General features: G+C 40.8%; 2 protein-coding genes across 2 annotated transcripts in view; one reads left to right on the top strand and one right to left on the bottom strand.

The window, feature by feature from the left end:
• The window catches only part of LOC135206085 (protein transport protein Sec61 subunit alpha-like 1), a 39,121-nt gene that overhangs the window by 8,952 nt on the left and 7,574 nt on the right, over positions 1 to 22,595 (top strand). The gene's annotated exons all lie outside the window — the stretch shown is intronic.
• LOC135206082 (protein transport protein Sec61 subunit alpha-like) lies at positions 14,453 to 16,945 on the bottom strand (the record flags this gene model as incomplete). Its single annotated transcript, XM_064237285.1, is given in 11 exon segments — positions 14,453 to 14,653; positions 14,802 to 14,971; positions 14,974 to 15,052; positions 15,239 to 15,379; positions 15,601 to 15,699; positions 15,861 to 15,934; positions 15,937 to 15,960; positions 15,963 to 16,023; positions 16,169 to 16,378; positions 16,537 to 16,698; positions 16,812 to 16,945. Coding segments are annotated over 11 exon segments (1,328 nt in total), but the record flags the coding sequence as incomplete, so codon positions are not given.

The raw sequence follows: 22,595 nt of genomic DNA, 5'->3' as shown, positions 1-22,595 counted from the left end.
TCTTACTCAAGATTGCAGTTGTAATCAGCACAATAAAACAACATTTTGTTGCCTATATTAGTGAAAGTATGAAACTTGTTATTCCCGGGGTTATGGTTGGAACTGAATTCATTCTTACCTTGTAATCGGTGGTTTTTATCCTTACTGCCATCACAACTGAAACTCCACAGTGCTTATTTGATTGTAATTATATACATTTTGGTCTAATTCACTCCACAGTGCACTTGAACCACGCTGTGGTTCCTGGTTCCTAAGCACTCACTCCGCAAACACAGTTACGAGCAGCAGACGACAACACTGATTATGAGATGCAAAGCTTTATTCCCTTAATTGTTTACTTTACTCAATATTTAGTTTACTTACTTCAAAATGTTTATTTAATTCATGTCTATTATCCCTTTTTTGCAACCAAATTAACCCCCAAAAATTACAAATGTTTCGGATGTATACTTACGAGCAGACGACGTGAGGAAAAATGACTCATCGTTGCCAATCTAGTGGAGCGTCACACATACGCCGATGCATTTACAAACTGTTTCGATGAATTCTAGTTGTCATAGTAATGCAGTAAGTAAATGATCAAAATTGCTGTAATATGTACGTATATATAATACAAATAGATACGCTAATTTCACTTATTTCCCCGGTTTTGTGTAAGTCTTATACCTAGTTTGGAGGGTAAACACATACCAATTGACAACACTGATAAACAATTGAAGAGCACAAAACGCCGCAAAGAATGCCGTAGTCCCCTTGAATAAGTACGAATAAGTGCTGGTAAGAGGTGGGTTTACGATTGTTGTGATGAAAGTGCCCCAGCGTCTATGGGTACAAGTGGTGTGCAGATTTAGCACAGGAAATAGGAAGTTTGTTGACACAAGCGACTCCATAAACATCAAGATGGCGTCAATCTTCGAAACATTTTTAGTTGTAAGTAAAAATTTCTAAAGCGTTTTGGTGAGATTTCCACTGCCGTAGCCACCCTTTTCACTACCCTCTGTTTAAATCTTAAAATTTGGCCTCAATTTCTAACTTTGGAGAAAATACTTACTTCGAAAGGAGAGTAGAGGTCTTTAGCTCCGTTTTTCACCAACAACAAGTCGCGACTGATGCCTATCTCCGGTGTCAGGACGCGTAATAATGTATTTTTTCGGAGGGTGGCAAGCGTTGATTGTAGGTGGCCTGTTTGGCCTGCCATGGTGATTTACCCTAGTCAAAATCTAAGTAGCCTATAGCCTATGTTTCAGTATTATTGTGATTTTTTATATTTTCATTTTACTGTCAAAATGTTTTGGTGCTTTGGTGATGACAGTATGGCGCTTCACTTTGACATTTTGAATTGAACATGTTCAGCAAACCAATTCACTTCAACTACCTATTATTATACTATACTGTCGCTGATCTAGTGCCGTACCTGTAGCTCTTAGCAACAGTGTACGGCAACTGCTGCATGATTAGCAAACTGCCGTAACTACGGCAAGTCAATAGCGCAATACGGCACCACTGACAGAATCTGCCGTACCCACACTACACTATGTTATTTGTGCGGCAGGAAGTCTGAAATTGACGCATGCGCAATTCACTGCCGTACCAATACCTATATCTATTGCAATCAGAGATACGGCTACCACCAATATCCTGGACTAGGCTACCATACACGTCTGGGAAAGTGGATACCTATACCTGGGCCTACCTAGGCCTAAGTACTATGATACAGGCTAAGAAATATACCTAATGCTACTATGGGATTGAATTGGCCTGGGGCAGCCAAGAACCAGAATCTGGGGCAGCCACTGTTGCCCAGATGTCTAAAAACCCAACCAACTTTTTGCATTGGCATAGGTTAGATAGGCCTACCAAGGTAAGCTAGCGGGGAAACTTAGCCTACTAGCTGAGGCTACTAATCTTTGTCTAAATCGAAGTTAGCGCAGCGGTTTTAACGCTCTACCGCTCTAAATCACAAAGTTATACTACAATAAACCGCTTAAAAATACCATAAACCACTGCCCTAAATAACCAGACCAACAACAAAACGCTTACAATTACACTAAACCCACCGTAATGGTATAACCTAGGCCTATAGGTATAGCTAGCCATACCTTACGATACAAAAACACACATAAAACCTTCAATAAATCCAAATTATAATCACCTTCGGCCTCAAGACACCCGTGATCTCGAACGGGGAGACGGCAGACATGATTAATTCGATTTATTTTCGTGCCAGAGAGCAAATATAATGACGACCGTCTGAGAGTTTGTTGTTTTGGTTTTTAAAGTTTAAAGGGCGAGCGCAAACTTGGACGTAAACTTCACGCCGTTGGTTCCTTTCCCAAACGAAGGAAAACAGATCATCTTTTATTCAACTAACTGCTGTATTTAAAGCTAGAGTAGTATCCTAGTACATGATACACTACAATAAATAATATATTAAATATCGTTCTCACCTAAATTCAATCCATCTGGGTCTGGTTCGTAAACTGGGACAGCGATTAGAGGAGGAGGAAATGTTAGAAGTAAAGCATATACCTCTCGCTGACTAAACTTGGCGGGAGTTTTTAATTTTTGCATTACAAATACTAACGTCTTACTTTTAAATTTAACTTTTGATGATTATTCTTAAAACGGCAAATTTAACATATGAGTGCCACTAATAATTACGTTTTCTACCATTAATAAGTATAATTTTCTTGTATCATACTTCCTATAGTATTATGCTTGGCTTGAGCAAAACACGTACTCTCACTGCAGTTGCAAAACCTTATCTATTGTATATACTAGAAAAAAAATAACTTTAATATCAGATGATATTTGCTTGCTGCATTACACAAACTCTTATAACTTCTTCCCTAAGCAATACTATGCCTTTAATACCAGATATTTGTTTGCTGCTTTACATTATCTCTTATAGTTTCTTCCCTAAGCAATACTATGCCTTCACGGAGTATTAACATTCTTAACTGTACCTGTATTTAGCATTCAGTGTATGCTAAATACACTGAATGTATTTGGTTATGCGGAGAGAATAGACGACTGTAATTTGGCGAAAAGGAGAAGGAAAGGGAAATAAATTTATTGAACTAAAGGGAGACTTAAGGATACAAAAAGGCAAGCCGTTGTATCCAACTCTCAGGTGATAGCATTACGGGGTTGTGAGAGATGCCTGAGCTTTGATTGTAACCACAAAACAGACCATCCTCATCATAAATTGTTCAACCTGACAGCCGAGTTATTTACCCCCAAAAAATTACATTTTTTGTTAAGCTTTTTCTTACCTTTGATGTTCAGCCTAGTTGTTCTACACTGTTTTGTGATTGGGTTATGTAGGCTATTTATAAAACACGTGGGCTAAAACGAGTATGACCTCTTCATAAATTTGGTCAAGGACCAATCATAGCCAACAGATAATTCAATTAATAAACAGAAACAATTCATACTGACAAATGGAAAATGGGAAAGCTATATGTCTCAGACCAATTTAATATAGAGCTTAGACAAACGGCAAAGTACTGGGAACTATGACGTCATTCAGCAGTGAAAGGTTGACAGTAAAAGGTTTGAAAGGTGTAACAGGAGGAAAACCTCACTTTTGCACTATGGATCAGTTGTATGAGAGGGGGGAAATTAAGGTGGAGTTGAGAATATGAACGAAAGCACATAAAAGGCACAAATGGGGTTGCAGCTAGTGGGTGGAGGGATGCTGCAAAAAGCCTTAAGTAATGCACACAGTGCACCACATGAGATGCAGTGATGGCGGTTAGCACCAATGGAAGCATACTGTATTAGCAGAACAATGTCCCAAGGAATAAATTACTGAAGACCATTTCCATAAAACCCAACAAGGCATTGTATTGTGATAAGGGATTCTTAGAAAATGACCCATCAATACTAGACCACCATCCAGTATAAAAATTAAAGTGAAAGCTTTCCTGTGCCAAAACTCCAATTATTAAGTACACACTTTTAACCAGTAACCAACTCTACCAAGCAGTAGAACCCAGAGTTCCATATAACCAGGTTGTCTTTGGAATAAGTGATTTTTTATAAGAACAGCAAAATGAAGACTCTGGAATAAGTGATCTTTTATAAGAACAGCAAAATGAAGAAAAGTTTACTGGCCTAAGAAAGACATACTGGCAGTCCCTGGGTTACGACGTTCCGAGGTTACGACGCTTGTCAAGAGACGTTATTTCCAGGGTTACGACGCCTACAACGCTCATTTGGGAGATGAACTAGGACACCAAAAATGCAAAATAATCTATATTTGAAGGTTTTTTGATGAAAAATGCCATAAGAATGCAGTTTACAGAGTTTTCAATGCACCCAAAGCATTAAAAGTAAGGTTTTCTTAGGATTTTTGACGATGTTCCGGCTTACGACGCGTCTCAAGAACGGATCCCCCGTCGTAACCGCCTGTACTTGCTTTGGGCTATCCAGTTCTCCTTTGTTTGTATGGTGTTTTTACATTGCAAGGAACCAGTGGTTATTCAGCAACGGGACCAATGGCTTTATGTGACTTCCGAACCACGTCAAGGGTGAACTTCTATCACTAGAAATACACCTCTCTCTCTTTTCAATGGAATGGCCGGGAATCGAACCCGCGACCAACTCAGCAATTGAGATGGGGCACAGTTTTTACTTGGAATAAATTTATAATACTCTCTACACACCAATCTTTTCCTAGGGAGGTTCCTCAACCTTCCATACGATATTGATGTGGCCCATCTAGCATGGGATGTTTCAGGTCATACAAAATACTTCAGGGAAACTAGAGGTATTTGGAATGCAAGGTAACCCCAGCATCTGCTTGGCCATACATTTCATCCTTTGTAATTAATAGTTGAGCATTTAGCTCATCTTCCTAAAATGTATTTTGTGAAGCCAAGGATCTAAGGCCAATTAAAACAGATCAGGAATTTAAATGACAAGTCTTTAAGACTTAAAACCACAAGTTCACTCAGACAAACCGTTTGCCGGTCACTTTGGAAAGTAACACTAACAACATACTTTGAACACAAGACCACTACTTCAACAGCAACATTTTTTAGTTTTTTTTTTTAAGGCAGCTTTTTCACAAGCAGGATATTTTGCATTCATACATAAATCGTTAACTTAATGTAGTATACAGGATAGCTTGGCCAAATTACAAAATTACTGTTGGCTGTTGGAGCTTTTAATACTCAAATGTAATCTGTACTATTTGTCCTTTTTGTTACCTCTAAGCTTTGGTAACTCATCATGATAAAAGACCCGAATACATAAGTTGAAGGTTATAGCAACAACAAAACAGCAACTGTAATCATACAGATTATTGAAGTTGACTACAAATGTTATTCTCTAATGAAAACTCTGCAAATATACAATTAATTACATGTTGTACGTAATGAAGTACAGATTGACAAATATAAAGGAACAGAGAATTTAGGTAAAATAGGAATAATATACAATGGTCTCCCTATCTTAATTTTTATTAATATTTCTAGTAATTGTAAAAAGTACAAACATTTTTACACGAACATACAAACTTTCATTTTAAAACAGCATTCATTCGTCCATCACAGACAGTCATTTTGGCAATCCTGTCTTGCCATTTCCAAAAACTTAAATCTCTTGCACGTGGCAATACCCAAATGATTGGTTATCACTGAACTGTACTAGGAATCCTGCAGTCCAAGGAAGAGAAAAAAAAATCGCTTGTTTTGTCCATAAAAAAATACTTTATAAACAGAAACTGACAGAAGTCCTAGAAAGAGAGATATAACCAGTGGGAAAAAAATAAATACACCATCTGAGAGTATAAACTACTCCTTAATTTACAATAACAAATTAACATTCAAGAGACCACACGCATTGTGAGCATCAACGTAATTTACGTCATAAGTGACACAACCGGAGATCCTTCCAAAATAAAATATGATCTATCTTTCATTTGGAAAACTCTCTCTAGAACAATAACGTGCTCATGCCACCCATCTCGCTCTGTTCTTTGACGAAGATTTCGAAATACTGGTAGATAATGGTGACGGCAGCAAGATACCTGTAATGAGAAGAAGAAAACTTGACTTTCCAAAAAATATATTCTCAAAAGATTTGAAATATGACACTCATTCACAAGAAAGCTGTTAACCTACAAGATGTCATCTGCAGATCTTGTCATTATTATATATTGCTGATATTTTATTTTTTCATTATTTCTGTGATTACTATAAAGTTAAAGTTTTTTTCTTATGCATTCAATTTATGTATTTAGCCCTCTGGACCCTGATACTGTAACCACCTAACGGTCTCTAGTCGAAATTTAAGTTATATAATCTGTGCACTACTGTTATAACTCTCCATCCATTTTTTTTCTCACCAATATTATTACTATTACCAGTATTATGATTACTATCTTTATGCTACCTCAGCTTTTTTGTGGAGAAGTGCGATTACTCATTTTTCCTATCATGTTGACTCATATATCTAGATTGTGTATGTTACTGTGTATTTTGTATATTCATTGTATATGGCCCTGAACCGAAATAAAGGATATTATTATTATTATAGAGATATTCTAGTTATATTAGGGGTAAATATTGCATTTCTGATTTTACAAGTGGCCAAATGCTTTCTGCAAGTGACAAGTCTAATGCATCACACAGGAATAAAAATAACCCTCTAACCCTCCCTTCAGTTTTCACCTGCTTAAAAACATGTTATTGTTATTATACAATTAAGTTTGTTCATACTTACCTGGCAGATATATATATAGCTGGTATTTCTGACGTCCGACAGAAATTTCAAAACTCGCGGCACACGCAGTGGGCGGCCAGGTGGTAGTACCCATTCCCGCCGCTGGGAGGCGGATATCAGGAACCATTCCCATTTTCTATTCATATTTTTTATTAATGCCTCTGTCTCCTGAGGGGAGGAGGGTGGGCACTTTAATTATATATATCTGCCAGGTAAGTATGAACAAACTTAATTGTATAATAACAATAACATTTTGTTCATGCCACTTACCTGACAGATATATATATAGCTGAATCCCACCTTCGGATGGTGGAAGAGACAGAATAGGATTTTTTGGGAAACTTACATTAAGTGATGATATACATCTTGGTTCCTTACCTGTTTGCAAAGTAGACTATGTGATTACTGTCACGAAAGGCTGCTTTTGCTTAATCACAGAGTTGCCAGCCAGGTGGAGACCTGTAGTGCTGGTGCGCTCTGGATGATCTGTCAACGGGTGCGAGACCTCAGCGTGACAAGATCATCGAGGCCATACAAATGAGGGCAACGAAGCAACTGACCACCACCTGACCAACTATACACAAAACCCCTTAACACTAACTAAATGATGGGAGATCTTCACATAAGACTCACCACAACCTAAAAACAACAACACCTAACTTAAACCTAACTAAGGAATAGGGAAAGAGCTACTTCCGGACCCCAATACTGTGTCCGCAGAAACGTATGCCCAGTGCATTGCAATCGTCATAGATCGTTCTCACATCCCTTAGGTAATGTGAGGTGAAGACGGAGTTTTGCTCCTCCAAAAGGTGCAATCAAGGATGTCCTTGATTGACATGTTCTTTTGGAAGGCAAGAGAGGTAGAGACGGCTCGTACTTCGTGCGCTTTTACTCGGAAGAGGCTCAAATCAGTCTTCTGGAAAGATGAATGAGCCTCCCGAATGGTGCCCTTAGAAAGAAAGCCAGAGCATTCTTCGATAAAGGTAACTCTGGCCTCTTCACAGAGCACCAGAGGTTACCTGAGGGACCTCTTACCTCTTTAGTTCTATGCACGTAGAACTTGAGAGCCCTTACCGGGCAAAGGACTCTCTCTGGTTCTTGGCCCACCAGACTTGACATACCCTTGATCTCGAAAGTCTTCGCCAAGGGTTCGAAGGATTTTCATTCTTCGCCAAGAAAGATGGGTTCAACGAGCAGACAGCGTTGTCCCCTTTGAAGCCCATTAACTTGCTAAACGCTTGAATTTCACTAACTCTCTTAGCCGTCGCAAGAGAAGTTAGGAAAAGAGCCTTCCTTGTCAGGTTTCGAAGAGACGCTGTCTGAAGCGGTTTCGAAAGTGTTCGACATAAGGAATTTCAGGACTACATCCAGATTCCATGATGGAGGTCTCATTTGAGGAACCTTCGAGGTCTCGAAAGACTTCAAAAGGTCATGAATATCCTTGTTGTCAGACAGGTCTAGGCCTCTGTGCCTAAAAACCGCTGACAACATGCTTTTGTATCCCTTGATGGTAGGGACCGCTAATTTCTACACATTTCTGAGAAATAGCAGAAAATCAGCTATCTGGTTCACAGAGGTCGAGGAAGAGGAAACTCCCTCCTTTTTACACCATGCCCTGAAGGAAGCCCACTTTGACTGGTAAACAGCTCTTGTGGAAGCACGTCTCGCCTGTGCGATTGCTCTCGCAGCTGCTTTCGAAAAACCTCTCGCTCTGGCCAACTTTTCGATAGTCTGAACGCAGTCAGACTCAGAGCGGAGAGGTTTTGGTGAAACCTTTCGAAGTGAGGCTGTTTGAGTAGATCTTTCCTCCAGGGCAATGTCCTTGGAAAGTCTACAAGGAAAGACATGACCTCTGCGAACCATTCTCTCGCTGGCCACATCGGAGCGATCAGGGTTAACCTTGTCCCTTCCGAGGCCGCAAACTTCCTCATGACTTCCCCCAGAATCTTGAATGGTGGGAAGGCATATAGGTCTAGGCCCGTCCAATTCCAAAGCAAAGCGTCTATCGCGATTGCTTCTGGATCCAGGACCGGGGAGCAGTAAAGAGGAAGTCTCTTGTTCCTTGACGTTGCGAATAAGTCGACCAGTGGACGTCCCCACAGCGTCCACAGGTCTCGACAAACGTCCTCGTGCAAGGTCCATTCCGTCGGAAGGACTTGGTCCCGACGACTGAGAAGGTCTGCCCCTGACGTTTTGCACTCCTGCAATGAATCTCGTCAGGATAGTCACCTTCTTTCTTTTTGCCCACAGCAGAATCTCTCTCGCTAGGGAGTACAACGTTCTGGAGTGTGTTCCTCCCTGGTTTTTTAAATAAGCGAGTGCTGTGGTATTGTCCGAGTTTATCTGAACAATCTTGTTTTCCAAACTCTTCTCGAAGAACTGCAGGGACAGAAAGACTGCTGCCAGTTCTTTGACATTTATATGCCAGGCTACCTGTTCCCCTCTCCAGGAGCCTGACACTTCCTTCCCCCTAGTGTTGCTCCCCCATCCTGTGATGGAAGCGTCTGAAACAACACTAGGTCGGGGCTCAAAAGACTTAGGGACACGCCCTCTTGAAGCTTCTGAGGGTCTACAAACCACCATCTTAGATGGTTCTTGATAGTAATCGATATTCTCAATACTGCATTGAGATCGTCTTTGGCCTTCCACTCGTCTGCCAAGAAGAATTGGAGAGGCCTGGTGTGCAGTCTTCCCAAGGAAACAAACCTTTCCAGCGAGGAAATGGTCCCCAGCAGACTCATCCATTCCCTCGCCGAGCAAGTCTCTTTCCTTAGAAAGGCTGAGATCTTTTTCTAAGCCTAGCCGCTGACGTTCCTGGGACGGAAACGCTCGAAAAGCCACTGAATCCATCTGAATCCCCAGATACACGATGGACTGTGTGGGGGTCAGATGCGACTTTTCGAGGTTGACCAGAAGTCCCAGGGACTTCGCTAAGGCTAAAGTGAACTGCACGTCCTTCAGACACTTCTCTCTCGACGACGCTCTGATCAGCCAGTCGTCGAGGTATAGGGAAACTCTTATTCCCGAAGAGTGTAGCCACCTCGCTACATTCTTCATCACCACTGTGAACACCATCGGAGCCGTGGTCAGTCCGAAGCACATAGCTCTGAACTGCCATACCTTGTTGTTCAAGACAAATCTTAGATATTTTCTTGAAAGAGGGTGGATCGGGATGTGGAAGTACGCGTCCTGCAAGTCTAAGGATACCATCCAGTCGCCCGGTCTCAAAGCTCCCAGAACAGACTGAGGCGTCTCCATCGTGAATTTGATCTTTTCCACGAAAAGATTGAGCCTGCTCATCTAGAACTGGACGCCAACGCAACCTGACGCACTGCTTTGGTACCAGGAAGATTCTGTTGTAAAACCTGGAGACTGCAGGTCCGCGACTTGTTCCACCGCTCTTTTGTCGATCATCTGTTGCAGAAGATCGAACAAGACTTTCTTCTTTTCTCCTTGATAGGATGGAGAAAGGTCTCTGGGAGTCGTAGAAAGAGGAGGAAGCTTCAAAAAGGGGATCTTGTACCCCTGCTCCACGATCTTGAGAGACCAAGAGTCCGTGTCTCTTCTCTCTCCACGCTCCCGCAAAATACTTCAGTCTGGCTCCGACTGGTGTCTGAAGGACATGCTTTTCACTTGGAAGGCTTTGGCTTAAAGGAAGCTCTTCCTCGTGAAAACCCTCTCCCTCGAGGGAGCTGCTCTCGAGGGGGAGCCCACGAAAGGGCTTAACTTTCTTCGGCGGACGAACTGCAGCCGAAGAGGTTGAAGGTACGGCTGACCGTCTAGTAGACTGGCCAAAAGGGTCCTGATTAGCCTTCTCCTGTAAGCTGTTTGTCAGGTCCTTACCAAGTCTGGGGGAAGAGATGATTCGAAAGAGGCGAAAACAACAAATCTGCTTTCTGAGCTGGCGTCACCGAACGAGCTGTGAAATTGCACAGCAAAGCTCTCTTTTTTAGTAAAGCTGTTCCAAAGTGAGATACGAGCTCCTCCGAACCATCCCTGACGGCTTTGTCCATACATGCTAAGCACAGTTGGACAGCTCCCCCGACTAAGAGATTCTGGGCTTCTCGCTTGCAAATCCAGAACTCCCAAACACCAGTCAAGGAAGTTGAAGACTTCCAGCGTCCTGAGCAGACCCTTCAAATGATGGTCAGTCTCCGACGCGGTCCAAGTTACCTTGGCAGAGGGTAAAAGCGACCTCCTCTGCAAATCCACAAGGCTGGAGAAATCTCCCTGAGCAGAAGAAGGAATACGAATTCCCACTTCATCTTTGGTTCTATACCAAATGCCCCCTTTTCCACTAAGTCTAGTAGGAGGTAATGCGAATGTCGTCTTACCTTGCTCTCTCCTTCATATCATCCAGTCCTGGAGCTTTTGAAAGCACGTTTTGTAGATAGAGAAGTCTTCATCTCTACAAACTCCGGGATTTTCTCAGTTTTAGATGAGGAAAACTGCGAAGGAGGAGACTTGGGAGCTGCGGGCTGAAATTTATCTTCAAACGAAGACCGCAAAAGTCGTACGAGGACCTTATAGTCCGAGATAGAAGGGGCTGTAGCAGGTTCCTCTTCAGCCGAATCGGCAGAATTACTAAGCTCTCCCTCTTCTCTAACCGGAAGAGGAGACCGTCTGTCAGGAGAAGGCGTCCTAATGGCGGGTCTTGGCTTATCAAAGGACCCCTATCCTTGATAGATGCAGCCTTAATACGGCTGTCTACTTTATGACGCTTACTGCTCGTTGACGGTAGAGCGTCCTGATGAGGACGAGCGTCCTCAGCGTCTTCCGCAGCAGTCTCACCTGCTCGAGAAGCGTCCTTACAATTCTTCGCTGGTATACGTGCCTGTGCACGTAAACTAGCGTCTGGGGGAAAGACTTCTCGATCAGAATCCCCAAAAACATCTTGAAAGGAGGTCTGAACGTCCTGGCGAGCTTCCTGCCAAGCGTCCTGGTGAGCGTCCTGCCGAGCGTCCTGTCTAGCGACCTGGCGAGCGTCCTGACGAACGTCTTGCCTAGCGTCCTGCCAAGCGTCCTGACGAACGTCCTGCTTAGCGTCTTGCCAAGCGTCCTGACGAGCGTCTTGACAAGCGTCCTGACGAGCGTCTTGCCCAACGTCCTGCCGAACGTCCTCGTACAGAGCGTCCTCCTCAAAAGCGTCCTGACGTAACGTCCTTCTAGCGGACGAACGAGATCTACGAATCGCCGAAGGAGAAGCGATCGGCGAACGAGACGAAGTCGGAGAAGGCGAAGGAGACTGCTTAGTCCTCTTGACAGGCAGTCTAAGTCCTTCCTTCGCTTAGGCTCGACTGCTGCTGGGCGAGTTCCTCTGAGCCATAAGCGAGGATAGCTGTTCCTGAAGTGACAAAAGAATGTTCTTCGTCGGGAAGAATGAGCAGAGGAAAAAAGCAGGACTGATCCTGTGAGAAGACGAGGGGTCGAGGCGGACACCTCCTTCCTTCCTCCACAGGTACCAGCTACCTGTTTCTCAGTGTACGCGCCTGTGCACGCAACCTAGCGTCCTCATCGGAGGAAATCCTACCTCTCTTCTGAGGCGGAAAGATATCATAAGCGTCTTCCGACGAAAGCGGCGAAAGAGGACGTGAAGCGTCCTCCGCAATAAACGTCCTCTTTAACGGACGAGAGTCTCTCCGAGCGCTCCACCCCTTGCGCGGGGAGGACGCTTCGGAGGACGAGAAGCACTCTTTCAGGACGCGTGCTCGTGCACGGTCCTTGGCAGCCTGGGTTCTTTGCTACATGGTCTGCCGAAGGGACGCCAGATCGGTGGGAAGCCCCCGTAACCCTCTTGCGGCTTTCGACATACCTTCTCCCTGGGTCTTGGGAGTCTGATAGAGGTCTAGGCCTAGAGGCATTATGGGGCCGATCTGACGCCCCCTCCACAACACTGGGGGCACGATCACACACTTGCACCGAGCCAGTTTCTAAGGCTTTCACTTTGTTCTCCAGAGTGCGAAGAGACTCCAAAATCATAGAGAGAGCATTCGCTTCTCCTGACACAGAATCAGAGCCCGAAGGCAACACAGGTTTAGGGGTTGTAAACACTACAGGTGTTAGTGCAGGAGAGATGTTAGTCTTACCTTTGGAAGAACCACTCCTTGAGGAAGACCTCCTGAGCCTATCGCGCTCAATTTAAGGCGATAGGACTCATATACTCTCCATTCATCATCAGTCAATTTCTCACATTCATTACACCGATGATCAATCAAACAATTAAGCCCCCTACAACTCATACATACTGTGTGGGGGTCTACCGATGCTTTCGGTAGCCTCACCTTACAATCAGCCTTCACACATACTCTGAAACTCACAACACTTGATCCAGACATATCTTAAAGAGAAAAGTCAATCCAAAATCAAAAAACGGTCCACTATCGCGCATGCCAATTCAACAATCCAATTCAATACCAAAAAAAAAATCAATCAGATACTTAAAAGCGAGTCAATTTCCAAAAAATCCTGAGCAGAGGTCTGTAAACAGATGTTTACCGACCGGCGACAGAAAAAAATATGAATAGAAAATGGGAATGGTTCCTGATATCCGCCTCCCAGCGGCGGGAATGGGTACTACCACCTGGCCGCCCACTGCGTGTGCCGCGAGTTTTGAAATTTCTGTCGGACGTCAGAAAATACAGCTATATATATATCTGTCAGGTAAGTGGCATGAACAAAACTACAAATTTAAATTATTTAAAATTGTTTGGTAATGCTAGAAACTTGATCAGTGGGAACTAGGTGTCAACAGAAACTGCAAAACATACATGGTTGTTAATTCTTTTTGAATAGGAGCTTTCTGGTATGTGGCAAAGCCTGTAAGATACAATCCTAAACTTACAGCGGTAATTTTGAATATTTTCTAAATATCTTGCATCATTTCCATATGCGTGCTAACCTAAACTAACCTGTACTTAGCTCCAGTCAAGATATCTAAAAATATTTCAAATTTACAAAGGTAGCAAGCAAAAAAATTAATAAAACAAAATCATAATAATGTAGCTGTTAACTACAGACTTCTTGTCAAGACATTACTCTAAAGGGGAAACTGTACCTTTAAATTTAAAAATCAATCTTAATAACTTCGGTGATTTCTAATACCCTGTACTACTAAAATTATAATTTTGTATTTATTGATATGGAGAGGATGTTAAAAGTCTTTGTTATTAATAATGAATATACACATAATTATGCATACTACATTTCTGTTATTTGCCATTATTAACTTATCACTGTTATGTGCTATGATTTATGGGTAATTATAATAGGCCTAATTACTAATTTAACCCATTAAGCATCTTATAACTTTCATAAAGCTGCATAAGCTGTAAAAGATCACACTTATCCAGATTTCTGTATGCGAATTATACAATGGGGATTATGGCAACATCCTGACTTAACTGATGTTTCCTTATTTATAATATAAACAACTGCTCTATATTACCTATAAGAACTACTTAACAAAAATGCATTACGCGAAGATGTTATTTCTGAGTACTAATGGTCAACAGCTGTTATCACATGAAATCTAATCTCCAACCTTGAAAAGCTCAACTACTCAAGTCATACGATACGCAAACGTAACCGATTACATAACGGGAGAGAGAGAGAGAGAGAGAGCGCGTATGGTGACGATTCAAATACAGTACACAAGAATGGGGGGCGGGAATACTCCATCATAAGAGTAAATCTCCTAAATCACCGAGCAGTTTGGTATATGCAACAACTGAACATGCACACTGTACTAACCTGTTCCCGAACCAATAGCACCAAGGAAATCTGCAAGAACAGACAGGGCACCAATGCAAAGACCACCAAAAGCAGCAGCCGTTGGGATGTAGCGGTTCAGTTCATGAATCATAGACTTGTCACGATGGCCTCGCATAACCATCTGTTGTTCTTTCAGCTGCTTGGCGACCTGAAAATTATTATTACAATTAAGGTAATAAAATTTCACTCACTTTAACTACAATAACTAATCTAGTTTTGCAAGCAATGCTGTTGGCCAAAAAAACACTTCATAAAATGGGTACTGTGGAAAATATGACCACAATAGTAGTACTTACGTCCTTTGCTGATGAACCAGACACATCAATCCAAGTCTTGGAGAAGAAAGCGCAGGATCCAAGCATAAAGACAATGTAGATGATGGCATGGAGAGGATCTTCAAGAACATGGCCAAAGGATTCTGGTGGGCTCATATAATAACACAAACCACCAACTGGGTATGAAGCACGCCTGGTCCTCCTGCACCAGGATCATTCCATACACCAAGAAGACTGACGAAGAAGTTTCCTTGGAACTTCACAGCTAACATCTATGGATAATAAAATTAGAAACTACAATATTTCATACCTAAGATGGCATTCCTGAATAGTTCAACTCAATGACAAACATTTTACAATAAAAAACCTAAATCACAGACTTCTCAATAAAATTTGTAACGACAATCCACTAAACAAAAATAGAATGTCAAAGAACTTTAAAATTAGTTCATACTTACTTGTGAAATAATGTAAAGATTGGACACAAGAGCACTCTGGAGAATGATGGGAATGTTTGAAGTGTAGAACAGCTTGATGGGATAAGATGAGTACTGGCCACGGTAACGAGCAGACTTGATAGGGAGATCGACTCGGAAGCCCTGAATCAGAATTTCAAGTTTAGTACCTTAAAACTTCCTTCAACAAAATATCTCATTGTAACATTTTAGATTTCAAATACTGTTACTGAAGGCAAGAGTGTAATACTATAAGCACAGTACAGTACATTCAAATCCAAACAACAGCTTATATAACATTAAAGGTTTAACAAAAACAGCATAAAATTCAATGTTGCCACTCCAACATCAACAAATTACAATACCTGGAAGTATATAACAATGCCAAAGATGAGGACAGTAGCCAAAAGGTTGGTCAAATTAGGAAGGTTCTGCCTGTAGAAAGCCTCACGAAGAGCTCGTACCTGTCAAATGAACCATTATTCAAACTATGCCAAACAACCTGACGTTATCACAGTCAAGTCAAGGTGTCAAACTGAATATCTTTTATGTGCATAGTACTTCAAAATCACCTACATATACATAACTAATCAAAATAATTTGTTAAGCTTCTTGGGTAACTAACCTTATCTTGACGAGTGGCCAGAAGATGGAAGAGAGCAATGATTGCACCTTCGAATTCAGTACCTCGGCCAGTGTGACTGTAGCCGGAGAGAAAGCTTTCATACAATAGTTTCACAGATGTTTGTAGCAATGAAGAGGGAGATACCAGATCCAAGACCGTAACCCTGATAGGTAAGAACAATGTTTTTGGTTCATTATTTATATTGAATCTAGCACACGGCTTTAATATTATCCTGACCTTTCTGCATATTTCAAGCATTTACTGTACAAATACCAACTTAAAAAAACCCTAAAAATATACAAGCTTACCTTCTGCAAAAGTTCATCCAGTAATAAGACAATAAGACCTGCCACAAACAGTTGGATAATAATAAGCAAGCAGATTCCACCACCAAGTTCAGTTGGGTCACCATACATTCCTGTCATAACATACAAGATGGCCTGACCTATCGTGATGACCATACCAAAGAGCTTTTGAGCTCCATTGAAGAGTGCTCTGTCCTTTGGAGTATCACCAACCTATAAGGAAAGTACAAAGGCAAATTAAATAAGCTTGAAAACTGACTACTGAAGATATTATCCAACAATATTAAGTATTCCATCCAATACAACTGCTTCAAGGTTTCATTTCTAAAAAAAATGAGATACAAAGGGCAAAAGCCATGACACATACTAACCTCAATGATCTTTGCACCTGCCAAAAGTTGCATTATAAGACTGGAAGTGACAATGGGGGAGATACCAAGTTCCATAAGAGTACCACGATTACTGGCCAAAATCACACGGATCCAGTAAAAAGGATCCGCGGAATCTGTGCTCATAATACCAAAGAGGGGGATCTGAAATATCAAAAATAATTTTAATATCAAGAAAATATCATCATATTCCACTGTAAAATAAAAGCAATAACTGCAGTGTATACATTACACAGAAAATGTCTTCAATTACATACCTGGCAGCATACTAAGAAGATAAATAGGGTAATAGCTGTCCATAATACTTTTTCTCGAAACTGAATCCTTCGTTCAGGTTTTTGAATTTCTGGTAGCACCGCGCAAAACGGCTTTATCACCTCCAAGAATTTAACTGGAAAGAGAAAACAATACATGTCAGGACAAATTTTACAGAAAATAATAATGCAAACGTAAGAACTCACTGTAAAGTTCTGCGATGTTATTAGATATATTCACAGAACATATTTTACACTTGGGGATTCAAGTATCACTCATCTCTGTAATTCAGACCAACAAATTTTCCCTTTTGATGATCTTTTTTTAGAACTGCACTACTACATTAAAGGTATGGGGGCAGAGATGAATCACTCCCATAAAATAGCAACACCTGCACTTGTAATTATGTACCAAATTTACCAATATAACCTGAAGGTTCGCATTAGGCAAGGATGTCAAGGGTACACATGAATCATTTAAAAAAAACTACATATTGTCCCATCTCCCGCCCCTTTGCTTATGTATTGGTTGACTTTCAATCAACTTTATCAATTACAATCATAAGGGAATAATTCATTTCTTAACAACAGCATCTTGTGAATAGTTTCACACAGGTGGGTTGTGAATAACTTGTCAATGTCCTCCTACTTTGAGGGTACATATCTCAACAAAGCAACAAACATGACTGCTGTTTGTATTGCTTCTAATTTTTTTCTAAAACCAAACTATTTCTTACAATGGTTGACTAACATTATTGTACCTAATCTACATCTCAAACCAATAGTACAGGGTTTTAAGAATTACGGCTACATCATTTCCTCAAGTTGAAAACAGGTTCCTCAGCTTATGAATGAGTGGTCTTTATACTGTATTCATTTACGATGTAAATAAATAACATTACAAGAAAGGACATAATACCAATACGCCTTAGGCATTGGAAATGTTCTATTTCTCAGGAAACAGGTTATTAACCCTACAGTATCCAGTACCCTAGATACACTATTGCACTTATCCTTTGAAGCAAAATAGTGCAACATTACTATAATACTACTAAGGGTGGGAGACTGCATTTTGTAAGGAAGCTTGTTAGGTTAGCCTACATTAGGCAACACTCACGTTTCCCTTTAACATATTCACCTGCTCATACCCATTACCAAATTCTCCTTGACTCATAAAAATTCAAAGGAACTTCGAAAACATGGCCTAACCTTTGCTTCACTAGAAAATGGGTCACAGCATGAAATTTAACATTCTAACCCTTCACATTTGATAGAAACTCCACAAATCTGGAATAAAACATTACCAGGCTCTACCTAGCTAATTTCTTGAATGTGAGCAAGGCTGTTTCACCTAGGCTGGGCTATAGACAATATGAAAGGAACAAAGGTACAGTGAAGTCAATGCCTTATGAGAATTACAGCCATTACGTAGAAAGCTAAGTGGTATGGTACTTAACTTACGCATCTGTAAATGATAAACAGGTAAATGTGAAGGAGATGGCCATACATTCATGTTTTTACTTTCATTCCCTGAGGGGCTGGTGCTCAACACTGCAGTAAGCGGAGCTGCTGCCATGTGTTTAGTGCCAGCTCTTCAGGGATGCACACAAGAGCATAATCAGAAGACTGTAAACTTATTATCTGTACATTTTTCACCTGTACTGTTACACCCTCTCCTAGAATAGCCAAACAATAGTACTGATAAAGGATATCCCCCTTGATGCCACCTCCTTAGCATTTAAATTGTATATACAGCAAAGCAGCATAACTATGTAAGGGAAACAGTTACTACAGCATTAAAAGAAGTAATCTAAAGTGCTACTTGAAGCAACAACGCTAAACCTTTGCAAACAGCTGGGAGTTGGAAAGGGCTAAGAACAAATGTATCTACCAAGAAATCAACCAAAGTATACTTGGCCTAGGCTTCTACGAACGATATAAATTCCCAAATTCTAGGGCGTATAGTGTGCCAGGTCATTATTTAAGATAAAAAAATTATCCTGGAAGCCCAGTTTAGGAAATTCCATGGGGAATCTTAATCTTATTAGCTAGGTTACCTAATCTACTTTCTACCAAGACAAATGATCAGTGAACCAAGTAAGAACCTTGAGGTACGCAAGGTAGAAAATTATCAACGCAATCAGCCCAAAGTAACATTAAAGAGTAGAATTGATTAAATATATAAGAAAACTACAACTGGGCTTGCGGTATAACCTATGGCTACCGTAAGAAGCATCTCCCTTTAGGGGGTCCGTGAGCCGATACGTAATTAGTACCTCCAACAGTTATAAAGAAAATAACTCCATTTCACGCCAAATCAGTCTAAAACGTTCACAGAGTCAGAACAGATGCACAGGACTCGTAAAAAACCGACGTGTAGGCGTTCATTCGTAAGCCGCTGAACACCACAGCTCCCACGACATAGGGCCAAGGGGGTAAAACATCAAAGCAGGCCACCTCCGAAAAAAGTACATTATAACGCGTCCTGACACCCGAGATGGGCATCAGTCGCGACTTGTTGTTGGTGAGAAACGGAGCTAAAGACCTCTACTCTCCTTTCGAAGTAAGTATTTTCCCCAAAGTTAGAAATTAAGGCCAAATTTTAAGATTTAAACAGATTTAAACAGAGGGTACTGAAAATGGCGCCCACGGCAGTGGAAATCTCACCAAAACGCGTTCAACATTTTTACTTACAACTCGAGGTATTTAGAAGATTGACGCCATCTCGATGTTTACGGAGTAGCTTGTGTCAATAAACTTAACCATTTCCTGTGATAAATCCGCACACCACTTGTACCCACAGACGCTGGAGCACTGTTATCACAACAATCGAAACACGATTTCTCATCAACAACAAGCCAGGCGTAAACAGCTGTGGGGTAGAAGATGACGAGAAGCGTGCTCTGGCTAATTTTTAATAAAAAGTAGTAAAACATCAATAATTTTACATATTTATGATGATTAATTTGAAAATATTCGTTATTGAAAAAGTAACTCGACTCTGACTCAAATTTAAGTAATTATTTTTCTGAATTAGAACGTTCTTTCAAGTTCTGTATTATGACGTCACGACATCTTGACTTTCATACCTATTGTAAATAATTGCTATACTCAACTGTCTTGCACAACAGTTTACCAGTTATTCATGCAGATTGTTATCAGCTATACATGTAATTGTTATAATCGTAATGCGCATATATATCTTTATTATTTACTTTTTGGATATATGAAGATGTTTTACTGCTGGATTATCGCCGTAGTGTGACGCAATCGTTTTCGGTCCATGGGCCTCTTGTCTGTTTTCGCACCATAAGAAATTATGGGGCCGAATTTGCAATGACCAGAAAGTCGTTAAAAGAGGAAAGTTAGCATTGAGGGGCATATGTTTTGACTGAGAAAAATACAAATTTATTCAATAGCTAGCTTGTAAAAAATACTTGGTTATAAAAACTTGTCTACTATGGGTTTCAGAGACAGTCAAGCACGTTTTTGGGCAATACCTATTTCTGTAACGAACACTCTTAACAGAACGAGATTTTGCTATAGTGCATTACACCCAGTGCCGTAATTTATAAGGGTATCGTGAATCACTAATCGTAAAGAATAACGACACTTGTCCTTGTACCAAGAGACAAAAACTCCATTATGCAGAAATGGATACGAACACGCGTATAAAGCTCCACCTACCCTCTCCCCAACCCCCCCCCCCCCCCACCGCCATCCCTTTTCTTCTTCGTTCCTCCGCCTTCCTTTCTCTCTCTCTCTCTCTCTCTCTCTCTCTCTCTCTCTCTCTCTCTCTCTCTCTCTCTCTCTGTTGCCATTCGGTATGTGTTGACCCTCAAACTGGGTATAAGACTACACACAAAACGTTGAAATTGGTGAAATTAGGCTATGTATTGGAAGTATATATACATAAATATTAAAAGCACAATTTTATCATTATTGCATTACTATGACAACTAGAATTCATGGAAACAGTTTATAACCTGTTAAGCGTCACCCACGTAATAATACGTTTACCGCGATCTACTCGGTAGCGCCTTCAACGGGATATTACGTTCAAGACTTTAACTGTGCTTGTCAAGCCGTCAGCCCCGTAATAATACGTTTACTCGTATAGAAAGTGTAGGAACATCATTTGGTAACACTCTCAGCACATGGGAAACTTATTTCCAGCCTGGCAACTCTTTCCTGGTGGTCGCTTATGCTAGAAAACTGCCTGTCCCTGTTGGTTTTCTTTCAATACGCTTCGGGCGTTTATCGAGACAAATTGGATTTCGCGTCTTTCACAATGAATGTCCCAAAGAGGAGGCATATTTCTTTAGGTGAGATCAATCAAATACTAGATGAGGAGTGTGATATTGATAACCTATTTGATGATGAGAGCTCTAGTTCTGAATCCTCCAGTGATGATACAAACTTTCTTCCATTGCGGGAGTGAAGATGACTTTTCTTTGCCGAGTGACTGGACTCCGAGAGAGAGAGAGAGAGAGAGAGAGAGAGAGAGAGAGAGAGAGAGAGAGAGAGAGAGAATTTCCTACAGTTAATTACAGTATGAATAACAAGCATAAAAATCAATATTAACTTTGAAAAACTATCATCAGTGCTATGATCGCTGATTACAAAAAAAGCGTGACGGTACGTTAGCAGCGAGCTCATCAGGGGCGGACGCTTAACAGGATAATGGAACGGCGTATGTGTGAAGCCTCCACTAATGTGGCAACGATGATTTTGCCATTCTTAGCATGCAAACATTAAAGCATGCAAACATTAAAGGTTACATTTATTTCTGGCATACGATTATTTAAGAAATTCAAAATACTAATAAAGACTGAAATCAATGAAAAGTGCTAGCAAAAACAAAAAAGCAAAAAAAAAAAAAAAAACGTAGTCGTTCCTCTATGCACTTTTCCGTATTCGTTCCTCTATGGTTTTCGGCAGCCAGATGTACGAAAACGTTAGAAACATTTGATTTTATCTACGTTAGAAATATCTGTAATTTTTCGGGGTAATTTGGTTGCAAAAAAAGGATAATATACATGAATTAAATCAAAATTTTTAAATAACAATGTAAATTTAAACTAAATAACGAGTAAAGTAAACAGTTTAGGGAATAAAACTTTGCAGTTTTCGTCGTCTGTCGTCGTCTGCTATTTGTAATTGTGTTTATGGCGCGCGCGCTTAGAAACCAGGAACAGCAACGGGTTTAAAGTGCAATGTGGAGTGAACTGAGACCAAAATGTGTATAATAACAATCAAATAAGCACTGTGGAGTTTCAGTTGTGATGGCAGTAAGGATAAAAAACCGCCGATTACAAGGTAAGAATGAATTCAGTTCCAACCATAACCCCGGGAATAACAAGTTTTCATACTTTCACTAATATAGGCAACAAAATGTTGTTTTATTGTGCTGATTACAACTGCAATCTTGAGTAAGATCAATAAACGTTACATACATACGCTAACATTGTTCAAATGAGTGCTGGGAAGGCTGGGGAAAGATGGTGTCCGTCACTGATGAGAACCGTCCATGAAAAACGTAGCCGCCATATTGGATTTCAAAACTGCCTTGAAAACATATTTTACGAAGAGCTCACATGCTTATTTTAGTTCGTATGGGGCTTTCATATATCACAATATGTTGACGAAACTTCAGTCTTTTAAATGGTATGCTTAGAGTTGCAATTGTATTCATGTTTCACCAATTAAATATCGAGTGAATAAGACCCGTCTACCGTGATGAGGGTTGGCCTGTACTGATGTTTCCCCTACCAGGTCACACCATGC

The sequence above is a fragment of the Macrobrachium nipponense genome, chromosome 29 (genome assembly GCF_015104395.2).
Source record: "Macrobrachium nipponense isolate FS-2020 chromosome 29, ASM1510439v2, whole genome shotgun sequence".
Classification (NCBI taxonomy): Eukaryota; Metazoa; Arthropoda; class Malacostraca; order Decapoda; family Palaemonidae; genus Macrobrachium; species Macrobrachium nipponense.
Note: the sequence above shows the minus strand (reverse complement) of the source record. Positions and strands in the feature narration are given on the sequence as shown.